This window comes from Mauremys mutica, chromosome 14, assembly GCF_020497125.1.
Source record: "Mauremys mutica isolate MM-2020 ecotype Southern chromosome 14, ASM2049712v1, whole genome shotgun sequence".
NCBI lineage: Eukaryota > Metazoa > Chordata > Testudines > Geoemydidae > Mauremys > Mauremys mutica.
The window spans coordinates 3,906,195-3,924,977 of record NC_059085.1 but is presented as its reverse complement, the minus strand read 5'-3'; the positions used below and the strand labels follow the sequence as shown (position 1 = coordinate 3,924,977).

General features: G+C 46.3%; 1 protein-coding gene across 11 annotated transcripts in view; it reads right to left on the bottom strand.

Moving 5' to 3' along the window:
- Nucleotides 1-3,490: 3,490 nt before the first annotated feature.
- PDPR (pyruvate dehydrogenase phosphatase regulatory subunit) overlaps nt 3,491-18,783 on the bottom strand; it is a 72,815-nt gene continuing 57,522 nt past the window's right edge. For all 11 annotated transcript variants that reach the window (XM_044987083.1, XM_044987077.1, XM_044987076.1 and 8 more), the window contains one exon: nt 3,491-12,297. In XM_044987083.1, the coding sequence (XP_044843018.1) occupies nt 11,893-12,297 (405 nt within the window). In that variant the 3' untranslated portion in view covers nt 3,491-11,892. The remainder of the gene's footprint in view (nt 12,298-18,783) is intronic.

Genomic DNA, 18,783 nt, shown 5'->3' with positions numbered 1-18,783 from the left:
GGTTTATTAATGGTGTGGGTTCTCTCCCCCTCCCCCACATTAGACACTTGATCCTTATCTTGGGACTTCAACCTGGTTCTCAATCATCTAGACTTCCATGAATGAATCATGCAAGTTTTGCCATTATAAGGTGTGAGTGGAAAAGTTATGAATTGTCTAAGTATGATGATCATGTTTATATGTATCATTTTTGTATTAAGTTATAAATACATGTGGTATATTTGAATATCAAACTTGTGCTGTTTCTGGGTGACACTCCCCAGAAAGATTGCCATCAGCACTATCCAGCCTGCTAACTGGCCCTTCAAGGGCAATCAGCTATACAATGAACCCATTGAGAAAAGGCAGGGGGTACACCCATGAGTCAGCAGAACATGTAAAGACATAACTGTGGATAGGGGACTCCAACTGCTTTTCCATGCCCATGTGGTGTAAGCTTGTGTTTGGGACCAAGGATGTACAGACCACATGGCAAAGGATATAAAAGGCAGCAGCATCTTATCCATTTTGTCTTCAATCCTGCTTTTTACCTCTGGAGCAACTTCTCGACAAACAAACTTTGAACAAAGAACTGACAGACCCATCCACGCTTTGGAAGTGTTCCAGAGGGACCCTACAAACCAGCAAACTCATTAATGCTGCTAAGAACCTGATACAAGGACTCTGAAGTCTTATGTATGCATCTGATTGCTTTGACCATTTAACAAGTCTCTTCTTGTTCTTTTCTAATGAACCTTTAGTTTCAGATACTAGAGGATTGGCTGGCAGCATGGTTAGCTGGCAGCCTTCAACTACCTGAAGGGGGCTTCCAAAGAGGATGGAACTTGGCTGTTCTGAGTGGTAGCAGATGACAGAACAAGGAGCAATGATCTCAAGTTGCAGTGAGGGAGGTCTAGCTTGGATATTAGGAAACACTATTTCACTAGGAGGGTGGTGAAGCACTGGAGTGGGTTCCCTAGGGAGGTGGTAGAATCTCCATCCTTAGAGGTTTTTAAGGCCCTGCTTTTCAAAGCCCTGCCTGGGATGATTTAGTTGGTGTTGGTCCTGCTTTGAGCAGGGGGTTGGACTAGATGACCTCCTGAGGTCTCTTCCAACCCTGATATTCTATGATTCTACCAGAGGAGACTGGCTCAGGTTTAAGGGACAAACCTGTATATTAAGGACTTGCAATATCTAGTGGGGTGAGAAACTGCTTAATCTAGATGTTGCCCAGTCTAATAGGGTTGAGAATTTACAATGTGTGCTTATATTTTTTTCTTCTGGTAACTAACTCTGACTTTTTGCGTATCGCTTAAAATCTATCTTTTCTAGTCAATAAATTTGTTTATCTTTACCAGTGAGTTTGCCTGAAGCATGTGGTAAATCTGCTCAGGTTTGCAAAGGCTGGTGTATATCCACTTTCCATTGATGAATCATAGAATCTCAGGGTTGGAAGGGACCTCAGGAGGTCATCTAGTCCAAGCCCCTGCTCAAAACAGGACCAAACCCAACTAAATCATCCCAGCCCAGGCTTTGTCAAGCCTGACCTTAAAAACCTCTAAGGAAGGAGATTCCACCACCTCCCTAGGTAACCCATTCCAGTTCTTCACCACCCTACTAGTGAAAAAGTTTTTCCTAATGTCCAACCTAAACCTCCCCCTCTGCAACTTGAGACCATTACTCCTTGTTCTGTCATCTTCTACCACTGAGAACAGTCTAGATCCATCCTCTTTGGAACCCCCTTTCAGGTAGTTGAAAGCAGCTATCAAATCCCCCCTCATTCTTCTCTTCTGCAGGCTAAACAATCCCAGTTCCCTCAGCCTCTCCTCATAAGTCATGTGCTCTAGTCCCCTAATCATTTTTGTTGCCCTCCGCTGGACTCTCTCCAATTTATCCACATCCTTCTTGTAGTGTGGGGCCCAAAACTGGACACAGTACTCCAAATGAGGCCTCACCAGTGCTGAGTAGAGGGGAATGATCACATCCCTTGATCTGCTGGAAATGCCCCTACTTATACAACCCAAAATGCCATTAGCCTTCTCGGCAACAAGGACACACTGTTGACTCATATTCAGCTTTTCGTCCACTGTAACCCCTAGGTCCTTTTCTGCAGAACTGCTGCCCAGCCATTCGGTCCCTAGTCTATAGCAGTGCATGGGATTCTTCTGTCCTAAGTGCAGGACTCTGCACTTGTCCTTGTTGAACCTCATCATATTTCTTTTGGCCCAGTCCTCTAATTTGTCTAGGTCCCTCTGTATCCTATCCCTACCCTCCAGCGTATCAACCACTCCTCCCAGTTTAGTGTCATCTGCAAACTTGCTAAGGGTGCAGTCCACACCATCCTCCAGATCGTTAATGAAGATATTGAATAAAACCGGCCCCAGCACCGACCCTTGGGGCACTCCACTTGATACCGGCTGCCAACTAGACATGAAGTGGAGAACCAATTAGTAAATTTGCATTGCTCGTCTTGAGCAGTGCAAGACAGCATATTCCTGAGGTACAGTGCTGGGGGGATTTGGCTGGTGCTTTTCTCTGTGTGATTCATGAGTGGCTCTGGGAGCATTCATGCAATCAATCTGGGTCGGGGGCTCCATATTCTGTTGTGCTGAGTGATCACAGTGCCTGGAGGGGTTTGCTGCTTGTCACTAGCAAAGCATTGTGAGAGAGACAGCCCAGGCTGGAGAGTTAAGGGGGCTCAGTGGTCCCACAGTCCCAGGCTGCACCCTGGGCATCCCCCGGGCATGAAAACACATTTAGCCAAATTGCAGGCAACAACTCCCTCTTTTATTAATCTACTCTCACTGTATTTTTTCTATACTGATCAAAACTGCTCATTCCCTGCGGTCTCTCTTCACCTTCCTGTTTTACAGATCTAGGAACTGGAGTGCCTGGCAATGCTTTCAGGCTCATCTAACAACTTCCAGATCCTTAATTTAATTTAATTACCAGCCCTTTCTATCACCATGCCTCTGTTTTATGAATAAATTATTGACTCCCTGCTCCCAGGACACAGGTTAGAAGCAGCACCTCTCCTCTGCAGTACTCACTACATTCTACACTCATGCTATAGTGCAGTTAAGAGCTCTGCCTGAAGCTAGGGCATGCACTGCAAGCAGACCTCAGGTACGAAATCTGGGCGGAGGGGAGACAGTCGGGCTCACAGCAGGGAGCTGCCAGCAGAACTGAGACTGGGCTCTCAGCACCACACACTGCCCCTCTTAAGTCGCTGGAAGTGCTCCTGGTAAGGACATGCACCACCAATCCAAGGATGATAGTGTGAACATGCACCTCCGCAGTAATTACTGTAGTGGCTGTAAGATGACCTAATATAAGTAGACTTATGTTTCTAGCTGAGACATACCTAGTAGCTGCTATGGTTTCCCCTGTTCCCCAGAGTGAATGATGCCAAATGCTCTTTCATTCCAGCTACACACACCTGCGTAAATATTAATGGGGGAGAGTGGTCAGGAACCAGAGTAAAGAACATAACTAGGCTCTTATATGCAAAGAATGGCCCCTGGAATTCTGTGGCAAGAGTAGTTAAAATGTCTCTTTATTAATATACAAACCTAGTAATCTGTAAACCAACAAGGATGGAAATTATTAACTGAAACACAGCATGATATCAATACAGCATACAAAGTAGGTAATAACATGGCATAGGTGGAGAACAGCAAGACACCTTTTCTTGTGCACTTGGGAACCGCCATTTAGGCCTCCCGGAACTGGCTCCAATTACTAAAGGGGTTTCTATGTCTTCATAAATATGTTCTCATTCTAAATGCTGTAAGAGAGGAGAGGCTGCTGCTCTCCACACAGGCAGACAATATAGTACAGTAACAACACATTTTTTCTACATCCCAAGAGTTCAAAGCAATTAAAAGCATAATTTGTACTCCTAGAAATGATCCATTTATATCCATCTGCTAAAACACATTCTCTTTGGAAGGGGAGAGGTGGTGGTTTGTAATGGCTGAGGAATGATGTTAACATAGCTGATTGTGGCTCTCTCCTGCATCAGATGCATCCATTACACAACATTCATAAGTGTAAGGCACTAGAAAATAGTGAGACTATAAATGTTTTCACAGCTTCAAATCTCCAATTCTTGTTCTGCAGGAGAAATGATGGCACATTTTTTAAAAACTTTAATTAAAAAGTTCACTTAGCCCTATAAACTTGGTTCAGGAGAGTGGGGGGAGCGCAGATGGTTATGAAGGGATGACATTCCGATGGACAAACAAATTTAAGGTGCCACTGAGAATGAAAATAAGAGTCACCCAAAGAAAGTGTGCCTAATTCTGTGGGCAGTCTCTGCTCAGGAAAGAACTGTCATGTTTTGTGCTGTACAAGGTGCAACTCTGGAGTTAAGCAGGGAAAGCAGAAGTGCTTGCACAGTACAGCTCAGTTCCCTGGAAAAACAGTGCATCAGTAACAGTGTGGGCTGCCAAGTTCAAGCAGCTGTAATCGAATGTTATCCAGAGCCTGAGGTAAAGATCAGGCAAAGAGGAAGAAGGCTGCTAACATAAACGATGAGCCAGGCCCTATCTAAACCCCAGAGAGCCCTGTCAAGGGAGTTTTAAAACATTTCACTCAGACTGTTATTTGGGCCAATCCATTAGCAGATCTGACAGCAGACCACGTTCTGGAGGGAGAGGTGCCAGCGAAATATCACTAATGAATGCTATGAAACTGAGAAAACTGCATGCCTGGGAGCTAGTCTGTAGAGATCGATCTTCAGTGTCAGGAGTAAGTTTGCCTCCCTCACGTAGAGCTTGCATCATTGATCTTCTGAGAGAGTACCTGTGACCAAACCTCTATTCAACTTTCTCTGTAGCCATAACAGCAGCCAAGACAGCCAGTTTTAGACCCCAGAGAGATGAATCCGCATCGACACATGACCCTAACATAGTAGAATCACACTCAGTAAAAGGTGTAAATGCAGCCATACCAGCGGAACAGAATCAGAGCTAGGTCCAGTCAAGGGGATCCAGTTGGCTCCCACCACACTTAAAAGATTTTGTAGCATAGAAGGGATCTTGACCAAGTCCTTAAGAGATGCAAGAGCCTGTGACTGTCCCTTCTAGGCTACATAACAGAACTGCGCCATAAGCATGTGGGGGCAGCTCCTGGATAACCACTGTATTTGTAACAGAGGTGGGTATCAAACATATACTTGGCAAGATCAGTTGTTTGTTGTCATTTGGTGAGGAAGCTGTTCATATACAACCATGCATACCTTTCTCTCCATAACCTTCATGATCTCCCTTGATGCACATACCTTCTTAGGTGAATCATCTTAGACAGTAACTGTTTATACCAGCAATATATAAATATTGCACACTTTATATTGCAACTCCAATGCAAGCCTACACATTAGTAATGTAATAAAGTGAAGTATTTAAATATACAAGAATCAAGAAATCCAGAAGTTACCTGCATAAACAAAGAGACTGGACAAAAGAGCAACAGGGTGATGTTCCTGTTGCTCTGAAAGCCTTAACTTCTGAATGCCCTGGCTTGGTGTGTAAACACTAAAACCTACAGTAATGCAACATTCAGATGGAGAATTTCATTTTGCTTTCTAAAAGCCGGAAAGCAATGGGGCCCTGCTGTGAAGCACATTTTACACCAGCGGAGGCTCTTTTCTTTCAACAAAGGACCTTAATGACAGTTACACTGGTGTTTTTCTGTCCCCTTTAATTGCACAATTCCACTCTTGAAGAAAAAAAAAAAGTGTTACCTACTGACATTTGCTCAGAAATGGAAACCGTGCCTCTGACTAGGTGTTTCCCTACTGATTTAATTCCCACAGCACTTTTGTGCAAATTCCACCTCTGCAGCAAAGGAATGCACTCTGGGAACTTCCAATGCCTTCAGCGTTTACTCAACAGCCCCTGCTGGCATTTGTGCCTGTTCTGCAAGTACAGTACATGCAGTAACAAAGCAAGCAATATGCACTGCCTGTGTACAAACATCTAATGTAAAGCATTAAGACATTTACAGATTTGTTAAGTATTCCTTCCTCAAACTCAACATGGATTGTGCTCACTGAGGACTATGAGCATACCAAGTTTTTAACGTTCAATTGTTTGAGCAAGTTTATTCTTTTTCTTTAAGTGTAAAAAATAAGATTTAATCGATTTCCTTAACCCAAACAGCTGAATTAATTTGACTTAAATGGCATTAGGTTTTCTCCCCTTACAAACCGAGAGAGAGAGAGAGAGACACACACAGACAGACAGACATGCATGTGTGTGATGACTGAAGAGAGGTGAGTAGATCTGAAATCCCTTCCCAAATTTAGCCAAAATGTTTGCCTCCATAGGCACTATGATAAAAATTAGAAAAATAACCTGGGATGACCAAAATCTGAAAAATTATGAATATTTTTCTGTACCCACCAGGATATAAGCCTTTGTTTTAAAAATAAGCAAAACTTTTGCATTTGGAAGGAACTTTCCTTTTTCACCCCTAGATATTGGTTTGTTTTTGTAGGGCTTCTGAACTTTTTTAAAGAACACAACAAATGCGCGTTTGGAAAATTTATGAATGACAAAAGAGTAGGTCCAATACTGGGCTTACAGATGTTGATGTTACCTCTTTAGAATTAGGCACCGCTTGCATGAATTTGCCTTTTAATGAGACCGGTACTCCAAGCTCTGCATACGCAAGCAGTTCCATCACAACCTCTGATTTGGATTGACTTCCTTCTAGTAAAAGGAGAGGCAATGGAGAGAAGTTTATGGTGGAAAGTGAATGTCTGCATTCGTCATTATTATTCAGTGGGCATCTAGTACCATAAATCTGCATGGAGCCTCACAGAAAACAGACATGCTCCCTAGGCCGAGAGACCTCATCAACTATTAAGATGAACTCTGGAAATCACAACAGGTTGGGGAGGGAGGAATGAACAAGGGTGAAATGTCAAGAGTGAATCTTGGAAAATCAGAATGTTACATCTGAGAACAGAATAGGGAAAATAAAAAACACATGGTGGATGGAAAACCAGCTGAGATAGCTGGAGTGAAAGCAGGGATCTGAATGCAGAGGGATGCTGTGTGCCACTGACAAAGGAAAGTCACTGCAGACATGCAGGGTGTGGGCAGCATGAGAAACAGCATGAAGGAAGGATTGGGAGGAGACAAAGGGAGGATTAAAAAAAGAGAGAGGGCAGAATGGGGTGCAGGTAGGGGCAGAGTTGTGTAGCATCTTGAAGCTGAGGAGTTTGAACTTGATGCAGAAAGACCAATAAAGGGATGTGGGGTGGACTTGGTTGGAGTTTAGGAAAGGAAGCACTGTGGATAGATTGTAAAGGAGTAGGCGCTTACAGTAGTCACAGAGAACAAGGCATGAACCAGGATTTTGGCAGTGCAGGGAGGAATGAAGATGCGTTACAAAGGGAAAAGCAACTGGACTTGGTGAGAATTTGGATGAGAGAACAGCAGGAAAACAGAGCAGTCAAAGATAGTAGAGGCTGTGAGCTGGGGTGGGTGGGAGGAGAGTGTTATGTGAAAAGGGGGGGAAGGGAGATGGAAAAGGAGAGGTAAAGAGCAGACTTAGTCATGTTAAGTTTGAGGAGATGGCTAGACATCCTGGAGGAGGTACTGGGCAGAGGTAGATTGAGAGTCATCAGCACAGAAGTGATGCAAGAGACCATGGTATAGCCAATGAGCTCAGCCAAAGAGGAGAGTGATAGAGAAGAGAGAGAGGATCAGGGTCCTGGGGTGAAGAGGGTTCCCAAAGGGAATCCTGAAAGAGCAGCCAGCTTTGCAGAGCACCAAGGGACAGCCCCAGAAATCTAGGGATGGAAGTATCTCCAGAAGTGTGATCCACAGCTGTATGTGTTATGGGGAGGGGAAGAGGGGGAGAATGAATATGAAGAAGGTACCCTTAATTTTTTTCCAGTCTTGTGGTGTCAAGGAGGACTGAAAATGCCAACTTCATCAGACAGCACTGGAATTGTGTGTTACAACATCTCCGAAGCTCAGATTCTCATTGCTTTTTAATGAGGAGTTGTTTTCAGTCTTACTTTTCATCAAAGCCAAGATGGCAGCTTCCAAACTTATTTTTTTCTCCCTTATGCACTTTATTCTTTGTAATTAGATACAATAGGTAGAATCTTTACACCGCAGTTCCCCTTTCAAGGTATGAAAGCATTATGGAAAAGGTAGAAGCTCCTTGCATGACCCTGGTGCCTAGTACGGTATTTCACAATCCATCATGTGACTGTCCGCTGGCAAGCACTCAAGTTGCCAAAGTCAAAGTATTCGTTAGCAGCACAAAGGGAAAAAAAATCTACCAAGGAAAAGGCTAGACTTCAAAGAGTACAGGCACAGAGGCTAACACTTAACCATCCCAGCAGGAAGAGACAGACATGGATGAAATAACACCATACCTGTGTGGCACCATTACCATATGTGGGTACTTCAGGGTTAAATAGACCTGGACAGAAAGGGAGCTATTAACTCTGCAAAAGGGCAAAGGTCACGCATGCTACGCAGACAAGTTTATCTTCCTAGGTATGGACCACTTTGGGATTGGGAAGCTATTTTAAAAAATGCTCTTCTTCAGGGATTCCTTATTGCTGTGAGACTAATAGATGGTGGATTTTTTTGTGCTCCTGACCAATTGTGGTATTTAAAAGTTCCACACTATAACACTCCTCCTAAGAAAGTGAAGAGTGTCCTGGTCCAATTCAAACTCAGATAGTTATACTCAGTCTACTCACAATTCTCCACTGTGGTATAAAATATTTTTCACTTTCCCTCCTAAACTGTTATGTAGCACTGACTGTGTAAAGTGACTGATGCGTTCCACTGCAGAAGTGCCCTGGTGCTATATAGTAAGGGGAGGCTGAGAAGTTTTCTTTAACCTTGCCAGGTACTAAGTAATAACCTCCTTCTGTGGGTCATCAGCCAGTACTCTATATAACAAAGACACAGCAATGAGCCAGATAATGCAAGACAGGTCAGGATGATCAGTACTTTGTAGGAGACCTCCAAGAAGAACCACGTGTGCTGCAGAAAGCTGTATTAGTGGATTTACTAGGTGGCGTTCTTCTGAATCAGTACTGAACAAATGCCCCAGCTTGGGAGATGTAAACGTTATGGAGTGGCTGTAAAACAAAGACCCTGCTCACTTTATCATGACAGACCTTATAGCACATTTAGTTAAAACTGGGGTGCTAGCCCTGGTACGCTGGCCAAATTCCAATTCAGGTGATAACACTGCTAGAGTAATTTTAGCTAAACAGTATTAACCAGGTACAATATTCCCTCCACAAACAAACTATTATGCCCAGTACTGCTTCTGTGTCCTGTCAAATGGCTGTGATGTTCCACCCCAACTGTGGTTGCATTTCAAGTCATGAGGGAAGTTATTCATGTGAATAAGCTTGAAAGTCACTTTGGGATCCTGAAGGAGACGACATTATTCTTCTTCTTCTTTTAGAATAGTATTAACTGCCATTTACAAAGGAAGCCATATTCAGCACAGAGGGCCACTGCAGGAAGAAAACAGCCATCCACAGCAAGTGTACCCATGTCCTACCACAATGCAGACCCCACTCCGTGTTGCCTCCTGCCTGCCAACAGAGATCCTGCCAAGAAATGCTGTCATTTGAGTCCCCAATTCCTTCTCTAGTCCATGCCCTTTCCAGTGCTCCACTCCCAAAAGCTGTGAAAACTGCACAGCTCTTTACCATTTGGGAAGCCTCCTCTGACAACCAGTTCTTTACAATTAAAATGTGTCAGTCTCCCACCTTCCCTGCTCTTCCTACCCCCAGCAGCAGCAGCAAAAAGCCAGCTTCCAGTGTATGGGAGGCAAGGTCTGGGACATTACCACTTCTACACTAGCAGGACAAAGACTTGATGGAAGCCAGGAAAGGAGAAAAACTTTAAAAAGGACAGGAATCCAAGCCAGGTCTTGAGTAGTGCTGCACTCAAATGTAACATTACTGACGCTCACCCAATGACAGGAAAAGCAAGTGCCAAAGCAAAGTAAAATTCTGGCTCAAAGACAAACAATTTAGATAGCTCAGTGACCACAGACATCAATCTCAAATGGTGCTACTTCCTAGACAGAAAGATGCTGGCTTTGGTGGAAGGGCTGCTGAGAACCACAGAGTGGAGGAACCAGAAGAGAGAGCGTGTGTGTGTGGCGGGTGGGTTTATTGGAGATGTTTTAATGGATAATTTTAAAGTAAGGAACGAGAAAATGCATTACTATGATCTAGCTGACAATGGGAGGAAGAAGAATTTAAGAGACAAATCCATAGGATATAATTTAGCATTCTTCATCTACTTTCTTTTTCATTCCATTATAACTATTTGTCATCAGTGCAGAGCTGTCAGCTTCAGAGTGGGTGCATCCCTGCTCTGTAGTCTGGAGTGTCTGTGTGAGTTTCTGCATGATGACTGTGCAGAGAAATTCTGCTGAGGCAAGACAATTCAAAGATCCTTACTCACTTTCTCTTCTAACCGCAGGGCCCTGCATAGTGAATCAACTACCTTCAACCAGGTAGTATTGTGACGGGGAAGACAGAAATGCAACAGATCTGATGAGAAGGGCAGGAAACATGCTATGGGCCAATGGGCATAGCTGAGAGACATTGCCACCCTTACCAGGAGCATAGTGTTTTGCCTCTGCAGCACTCAGAGCACCATAGGTTCAAGGAACCAAACTGGGACCTCAACTCTAATCTCCAAGTGGCCAGCAGCATGTTACTCCAAGGCTGCTGGCTGAAAATGCAAGACTCCATCCCTTCCGTGGCTCTAGTTTCCCAAACACAAGCCTCACTGCCAACTCTAATGCTTGGTGTGTAAGCCAGACAAGTGTGCTTGCTCAAACACACGAAGCAAAACAAAGGAGAAAGAAGGAGAATCCACAGAGAATCCACTTTGCAGCTGAAACAAAAGCAGCATTGCAATAGTGCCATAAGTAACCAAGAGTCTAGTGTCTCGGTTCTTGGAGACAGACATTTTCACTGAGAATAAAAATACAAAGTTCTGTCCCCTTGTAGGAGTGAAGCACACATGTTGATCTTCATTTACTCAGAGAAAGCCATTCCCTTTCAGTGACCCAACACAGAAGAGGAAACTTATCAGCGCTATTTTGTCAGTTGCACAGCCTCATGATGAAGCCTCTTAGACTCACACCCTGGAAGGGAAAAAGAGGAGGGCAGCGATGGCCTGGAACCCACCAAAACCTGCCCCGTTTGCCGCTGGTCACACAACGTTGTTGTTGCGTCTTGTGTGGTGCCAGTGAGGTAGCGATTGTTCTATTGCTCTGTGCATCAATGCACTGACCCCTCTGAATTGTGGACTGGAGGATCTCAGAGGAACTGGCTTGCAAGAAGGAACCTCTTAAGTTGGCCCTGTGTGCACCCTATGGTAGGTCTGGTCTCTCCATTGCAACCAGCAGGTGAGGTTACACCAAAGGGTTTAGCCAGGGGACAGGAAAACAGAGCTACAGGCCAGCAAACACCTACTGTTCTAGGCTGTAGGGAGCAGGGGAATGGGAGGGGTACAGTCCTCAAGACTTCACTTGCACCCCTCTCAACAGCCACTGGGGTACAGCCTAGGGTTTCTGGAGGTGCTTGCTCTCATATGGACTTTCGGACGTACACTCAACACCATGCTGCTGCCATGGGGGAAGTGAGGTGTGGGAACATGGCATGGGAAGGCATAAGGGGGAGAGAGAGAGAGACTGGATGAGGGGGTGGAAGGGTTTGAAAAATTAGTTCCACAATGTACAAAATGTCACACACCCAATAAGTTTAAAAATGAAAAGAGCAGGGGGAAGAGGAAGTGGAACCGTATGGGTTGAAGAATGAGGGAGATTGTGGGGAAGGAGAGGAGGATGGTGACAGAGACTCCAGTTATGGAGAACGGGTGGGGCCAGGTGGTTCTACTTCCCATGGTAGCCACTCAATTCCATCTCGTCCTTGCGGCGACGCTGTGTGAAGAGGGAGCTGAATGGGTAGAGCTTGGCCTTAGCCTGGAAGCGCTGCCCAGCAATGTCAATCTCATACTCGCCCCGGTTAATGAAGTCGGGTGTCACCACCAACGCCTCCCTGGTTTCCTCGTCCAAGTTCTGCACAAAGCCCAGGCAGACATGGCGCTCCAGGGTGTAGCTGTAAGCACTGCTGGTGGTCTTGCCCACGTAGTGGCCATTGCGGTAAATGGGCTCCCCCCACCAGGGCCAGAGATCAAGGTCTGTGTCATGATCCTCCAGAATGAACATGGTGAAGCGCTTGCACACACCGTCCTGCTTCTGCTGCATCAGTGCATCCCGGCCTATGAAATCAGTCCCCTGGAGAGAGAAGGAAAGGCCAGCTGATGAAGGGCATGTGATCTGTGCCAGACTCAGCTGCTGGATTTTAAGCGACAGCTGCTTAGTGATACGTCAGCCTAGGGCCATGCAGCATGGAAACACTACCCACTGAAACTGGTCCCTTCCCAGCTGCAAAGAAACAGGAGCTGGTGAGTCACTCACGTGTTTTGCCTTCCCTCGTTTTCAGCTGCTGAACTACATTAAACAGGCATAAAAAAAATACAAAAACATAGCAGGTGCAGTTAAATTCATTCCAGGTTTACCAGTATTACTGATTCCAGCAGGCTCCCCCATTTTATTATGTATAAATTGTTGGAACTGGTAATACCTCTAAAAGCAGAATGAACGCCCACTGCATTTTCTTAGCTTTACATTCAATGTAAACAATTACTGTAGTTGCCGCAAAGATGTGATCTGGTCACAGATAGGCGGGGACAGTGTGCACACAGTCAGCAATAGGAAGGCATGCAACCTCTATTAACATGTGGTCCAATGCTAATGTTATGGGAAAAAATGGAGGACTGCTGCCTTCCAGTTCTCTCCACCTAGAGGTGTTTTAGAATGGCTACTGCTGGCCCTCTATTTATTACTTTCTCTTTCAATCCCTTGTTTTCCCTTAGTTCAAATGCAGCTTTTCATTTTTTGGGTGTGTTTTTAAAAAGGTGGGATTTTATATTTTGTTTCTCTCCTATAGTCTAGCGCCACAAGCACTTTGTTGGAAACTATGAACAAAGCAATCATTCTCCACTTCCTGGATTAGCATGGATAATCCTCTTAGAGTTCGATAGTAGCAATTTATGGTTTGGCTATACTGTGAAATTAATTTGGATTAAGGTAGGGTGTGAACTTAAAGCAGAATAAACATTCCTGATTAACTCACTGTTTGGACGTTCTTATTCCAGAATAAGAATGCCTTATTCAAAATAGCTTAATCCTCTTCCAAACGGAGTTAATTAGGAACAGCTATTCTAGAATCACTCAAGCCTTTAATTTACAATCAGGGGACTGCAGGCTGTTTCACAAAGCTGGGCAGATATTGTTATTATCCCTATTTTACAGATAAGTAAACAGGGCATAGCGGTTCGGTGACTTGCCTGAAGTCACATGTAGCAAGTGGCAGAATCAGGAACAGAAACCAGGTCTCTGGACTCTCAGATCCCTACTCCAGTCACTATATCGCACTGCAGGAAGCAGGTGGCCAGATGTACACCCCAAAGCAAGCAAGGCTGAAAGTAGATATGGGGAAGAGGAAGTTACTCACCTGTGCAGTAACTGACGTTCTTTGAGAGGAGTGTCCCTGTGGGTGCCCCACTCCAGGTGTTGGTTTGCCCCCTGTGCCTTCTCTACAATGGAGGCTACCCCAACTCTGAAGTAGAGGAGAGGAGGGTGCGCAGTGGAGCACCCACAGGGACACTCATCTCAAAGAACGTCAGTTATTGCACAGGTGAGTAACCTCCTCTTCTTCTTCAAGAGATGTCCCTGTGGGTGCTCCACTCCAGGTGACTGAAAAGCAGTGTATCTCAAGGAGGTAGGGACTTCGGATCTGGTAGGAATACGGCAGATAATACAACTCTGCCCAACCGTGTGTCAGAGAGAGGGCCTTGAGTAAGGGCATAATACTTGACAAAGGTATGTTCAGAAGTCCAAGTGGCTGCTTTACAAATGTCAGCCAGAAGAACTTTGCGTAGAAAAGCCACGGAGGTAGCTACGGATCTAGTGGAGTGAGTTCTGATGGAGGCTGGAGGAGTTGCATCCTTTATTTGATAGCACAGTCAGATAAAATTCGAGATCTAACTGGAAAGTTTTGGGGTAGAAATAGTTGTCCCTTTGGAGTGCTCCGCAATGGAGACAAAGTCTGGAAGAGTTCCTAAAAGGTTTGGTTCTATCCAAATAAAGGGACAGAGCCCTGCATACATTCAATGTATTCATCGTGGATTTGAAGGAATTTGCATGCGGTTTAGGGAAGAAGGTTGGTAGTGTATAGGGTCACTGATGTGAAAGGATGAATGCACTTTTGGAAGAAATTTGGTGTGTAGTCAGAGGGTAACTTTGTCCTTAAAAAATATTGCATATGGTGGGTCCATCATGAGAGCTGCTATGTCTCCTGCGCATCTGGCGGAGGTGATTGAAAGAGAGCATGTGGCTAGTGGCTTGAAAGGTTGTTGAGTCAAGCATGTTAATACTAAATGAAGGTCCCATGGTGGGGTAGGGGGGTTAATGTCCAGGTATAGTGATTGGAACCCTTTGAGAAAACACTTGGTGATTGGATGGGCAAATATAGAGGTATCATTGATCTTGTGGTGAAAGGTTGTAATAGTAGCTAAGTGGACTTTGATGGAGATGAAAGAAAGGCCAGATTGCTTAAGGTCTAAGAGATAGTCAAGTATTAGCGGAAGGGATGCGGAAGTGGGAAGAGCTTGTTTGGTCGAGCACCATTGTGTGAATCGCTTCCACTTTTGGAGATAGGTGGTGCGAGCAGATGGTGTTCTGCTATGTAAGACTACAAGCTAAATATGAGTCAACAGTGTGATGCTGTTGCAAAAAAAGCAAACATGATTCTGGGATGCATTAACAGGTGTGTTGTGAGCAAGACACGAGAAGCCATTCTTCCACTCTACTCTGGTTAGGCCTCAACTAGAGTATTGTGTCCAGTTCTGGGCAACGCATTTCAAGAAAGATGTGGAGAAATTGGAGAGGGTCCAGAGAAGAGCAACAAGAATGATTAAAAGTCTTGAGAACATGACCTATGAAGGAAGGCTGAAAGAATTGGGTTTGTTTAGTTTAGAAAAGAGAAGACTGAGAGGGGACATGAGAGTAGTTTTCAGGTATCTAAAAGGGTGTCATCAGGAGGAGGGAGAAAACTTGTTCACCTTAGCCTCTAAGGATAGAACAAGAAGCAATGGGCTTAAACTGCAGCAAGGGAGGTTTAAGGTTGGACATTAGGAAAAACTTCCTAACTGTCAGGGTGGTTAAACACTGGAATAAATTGCCTAGGGAGGTTGTGGAATATCCATCTCTGGAGATATTTAAGAGTAGGTTAGATAAATGTCTATCAGGGATGGTCTAGACAGTATTTGGTCCTGCCATGAGGGCAGGGGACTGGACTCGATGACCTCTCGAGGTCCCTTCCAGTCCTAGAATCTATGAACATGCTAGTTCCTTTTGTGAGAACCATGTAGGAACCAAGGTTTGAGGTGTATCATGGATAGGTTGGGGTGGAGAAATCAGCCGTGTTGCTGTGACAAGGATTGGAATGAGGAGCAGTGGAATCAGTGGGCGCATTGACATTCTGGTGAGGAACGGATATGATGGTTGTCTGGGCCACGACAGGCAAAAGACGGTTACTCACCTTTGTAACTGTTGTTCTTCGAGATGTGTTGCTCATATCCATTCCAGTTAGGTGTGCGCGCGCCATGTGCACGTTCGTCGGAAGACTTTTACCCTAGCAACACTTGGTGGGTAGGCTGGGCGCCCCCTGGAGTGGCACCACTATGGCACCAGATATATACCCCAGCTGACCCATCCACCCCTCAGTTCCTTCTTGCCGGCTACTCCGACAGTGGGGAAGGAGGGTGGGTTTGGAATGGATATGAGCAACACATCTCGAAGAACCACAGTTACAAAGGTGAGTAATCGTCTTTTCTTCGAGTGCTTGCTCATATCCATTCCAGTTAGGTGATTCCCAAGCCTTACCTAGGTGGTGGGGTCGGAGTGAGACGTGGCGGAATGCAGAACCGCCGAGCCAAAGGCTGCATCATCTCTAGATTGTTGGACCAGAGCATAGTGCGAAGCAAAGGTGTGGACCGATGACCAGGTAGCTGCACGACATATTTCCTGGATTGGTACATGGGCCAGGAAGGCGGCTGATGAAGCCTGAGCTCTGGTAGAATGGGCGGTGAGATGGCCCGAGGGAACATGAGCCAAATCATAGCACGTGCGTATGCACGCCATTACCCAAGAGGAGATCCTCTGTGAGGAGACGGGCAGGCCTTTCATCCGGTCAGCCACTGCAACAAATAGTTGGGGGCACTTGTGGAACGGCTTTGTCCGATCAATATAAAAAGCGAGCGCCCTACGGACATCTAGGGAGTGTAGCTGCTGCTCCCGTGGGGATGAATGAGGCTTCGGGAAGAAAACCAGGAGGAAGATATCCTGATTGGTATGGAAGGCCAATACCATCTTCAGGAGAAATGCCAGATGTGGCCGCAACTGCACCTTGTCCTTGTGAAAAACAGTATACAGCGGGTCCACCGTAAGAGCTCGAAGTTTGGAGACCCTCCTAGCCGATGTAATGGCTACTAGGAAAACTGTCTTCCAGGACAGGTATAGTAGTGAGCAAGTGGCCAGTGGTTCAAACGGCGGAATCATAAGCCTACTGAGGACTAGGTTGAGGTGCCAGGTAGAGGTAAGGTGGCGTACCTGGGGGTAGAGGCGCTCGAGTCCCTTACGAAATCGAGTAACTAAGGGGTGTGAAAACACTGAGTGACCACTTTCCCATGGGTGGAATGTGGAGATGGTCGCCAAGTGCACCCGCAAGAAGGACAACGCCAAGCCCTGCTGCTTGAGGGACCAGAGGTAGTCCAAGATAGTAGGGATGGAGACCTCTGAGGGAGAAGCATTCCGCGTCTCACACCAGCAAGAGAAGCGCTTCCACTTGGCCAGATATGTGGACAGAGTGGAAGGTTTTCTGCTATTCAAGAGGATATGCTGTACCGGAGCGGAGCAGCGTAACTCTGATTCGTCTAGCCTCGCAGGAGCCACGCCGTGAGATGGAGGGCCTGGAGGTCTGGGTGGCAGAGATTGCCGTGATCTTGGGTTATGAGGTCCGGGTGGAGTGGCAGAGTAATTGGACTGGCTATGGAAAGGTTGAGCAGTGTGGTGTACCAGTGCTGTCTGGGCCATGCTGGCGTGATCATGATGAGATGTGCTTTGTCCTGGCGGAGTTTTAACAGGACTCTGTGAACCAGGGGGAACGGTGGGAAGGCATAGAGCAGTCGGTGCTTCCACGACATGAGGAACGCGTCCGAGATCGATCCTGGTGAAAGACCCTGGAAGGAGCAGAACACTTGGCATTTCCAGCTCACGCGAGACGCAAAGAGGTCTATGTGGAGAAAGCCCCACTTCTGGAAAATTGCATGAATAATGTTTGGTCTCAGCGACCATTCGTGACACAGGAAGGATCTGCTCAGTCGATCCGCTAGGGTGTTCCGAACCCTTGGGAGAAAGGACGCCACCAGGTCTATCGAGTGGGCTATGCAGAATTCCCAAAGTCGGATGGTCTCTTGACAGAGGGGGGGGAAGATCGAGTCCCTCCCTGCTTGTTTATATAATACATGGCCGTTGTGTTGTCTGTAAACACTGAGACACAACGGCCGTGCAGGTGGTTCTGGAATGCCTGGCATGCCAGGCGGATCACTTTTAGCTCTCTGACACTGATGTGAAGCGCTAATTCCTGCGATGACCAAAGGCCCTGGGTGCGAAGGTGTCCGAGGTGAGCTCCCCATCCAAGGGACGACGTGTCTGTCGTCAGGGATAGTGAGGGTTGGGGAGGATGAAACGGTAACCCTGCACACACTTGGGATGGGGTTAGCCACCAGTCCAGGGAGCGTAGGGTACTCGGTGGAATGGTGAGTATTGTGTCCAATGGGTCCCTGCCTGGACGATACGCCGAATTCAGACACGTTTGGAGGGGGCGAAGGTATTTGGTCACATAAGTGCAGGCCGCCATGTGACCTAGAAGGCTGAGACAGGTACGAACGGAGGTCGTGGGGGAGTTCTGCAGACCTCGTATGACTGCTGCCATCGCCTGGAATCGAGGCTGAGGCAGGTAGGCCTTGGCTAGAGTGGAGTCCAGGGTAGCTCCTATGAAGTCTAGCCGCTGAGTGGGGACCAGAGTGGACTTTTCGGTACTGAGCATCAGGCCTAGACGTGTAAATAGGTCCCTGACGATGCCTACGTGCTGCTCGACTTGCGCCTCGGAGGTCCCCCGATGAGCCAGTCGTCCAGATAGGGGAACACGTGAATCCCCCGTCGGCGGAGGTATGCGGCGACGACGGCCATGCACTTTGTGAACACCTTTGGGGCTGTGGAGAGGCCAAAGGGAAGGACCGCAAATTGGAAATGTCGATGACTGGCTACAAAACGAAGATACCTCCTGTGCGGAGGAAAAATGGCAATGTGAAAGTACGCGTCCTTCATATCGAGGGCAGCATACCAGTCTCCAGGATCCAAGGACGGGATAATGGTCCCCAGGGAGACCATGCGGAACTTCAACTTTGTCATGAACTTCTTGAGGCCTCGCAGGTCTAGGATAGGCCTGAGGCCCCATTTTGACTTGGGGATCAGGAAGTAACGTGAGTAAAACCCCTTGTCCCTTTCCTCTTTCGGAACCTCCTCTATAACTCCGATTGAGAGCAGTGTCTGCACCTCTTGTAAGAGGAATTGCTCGTGAGAGGGGTCCCTGAA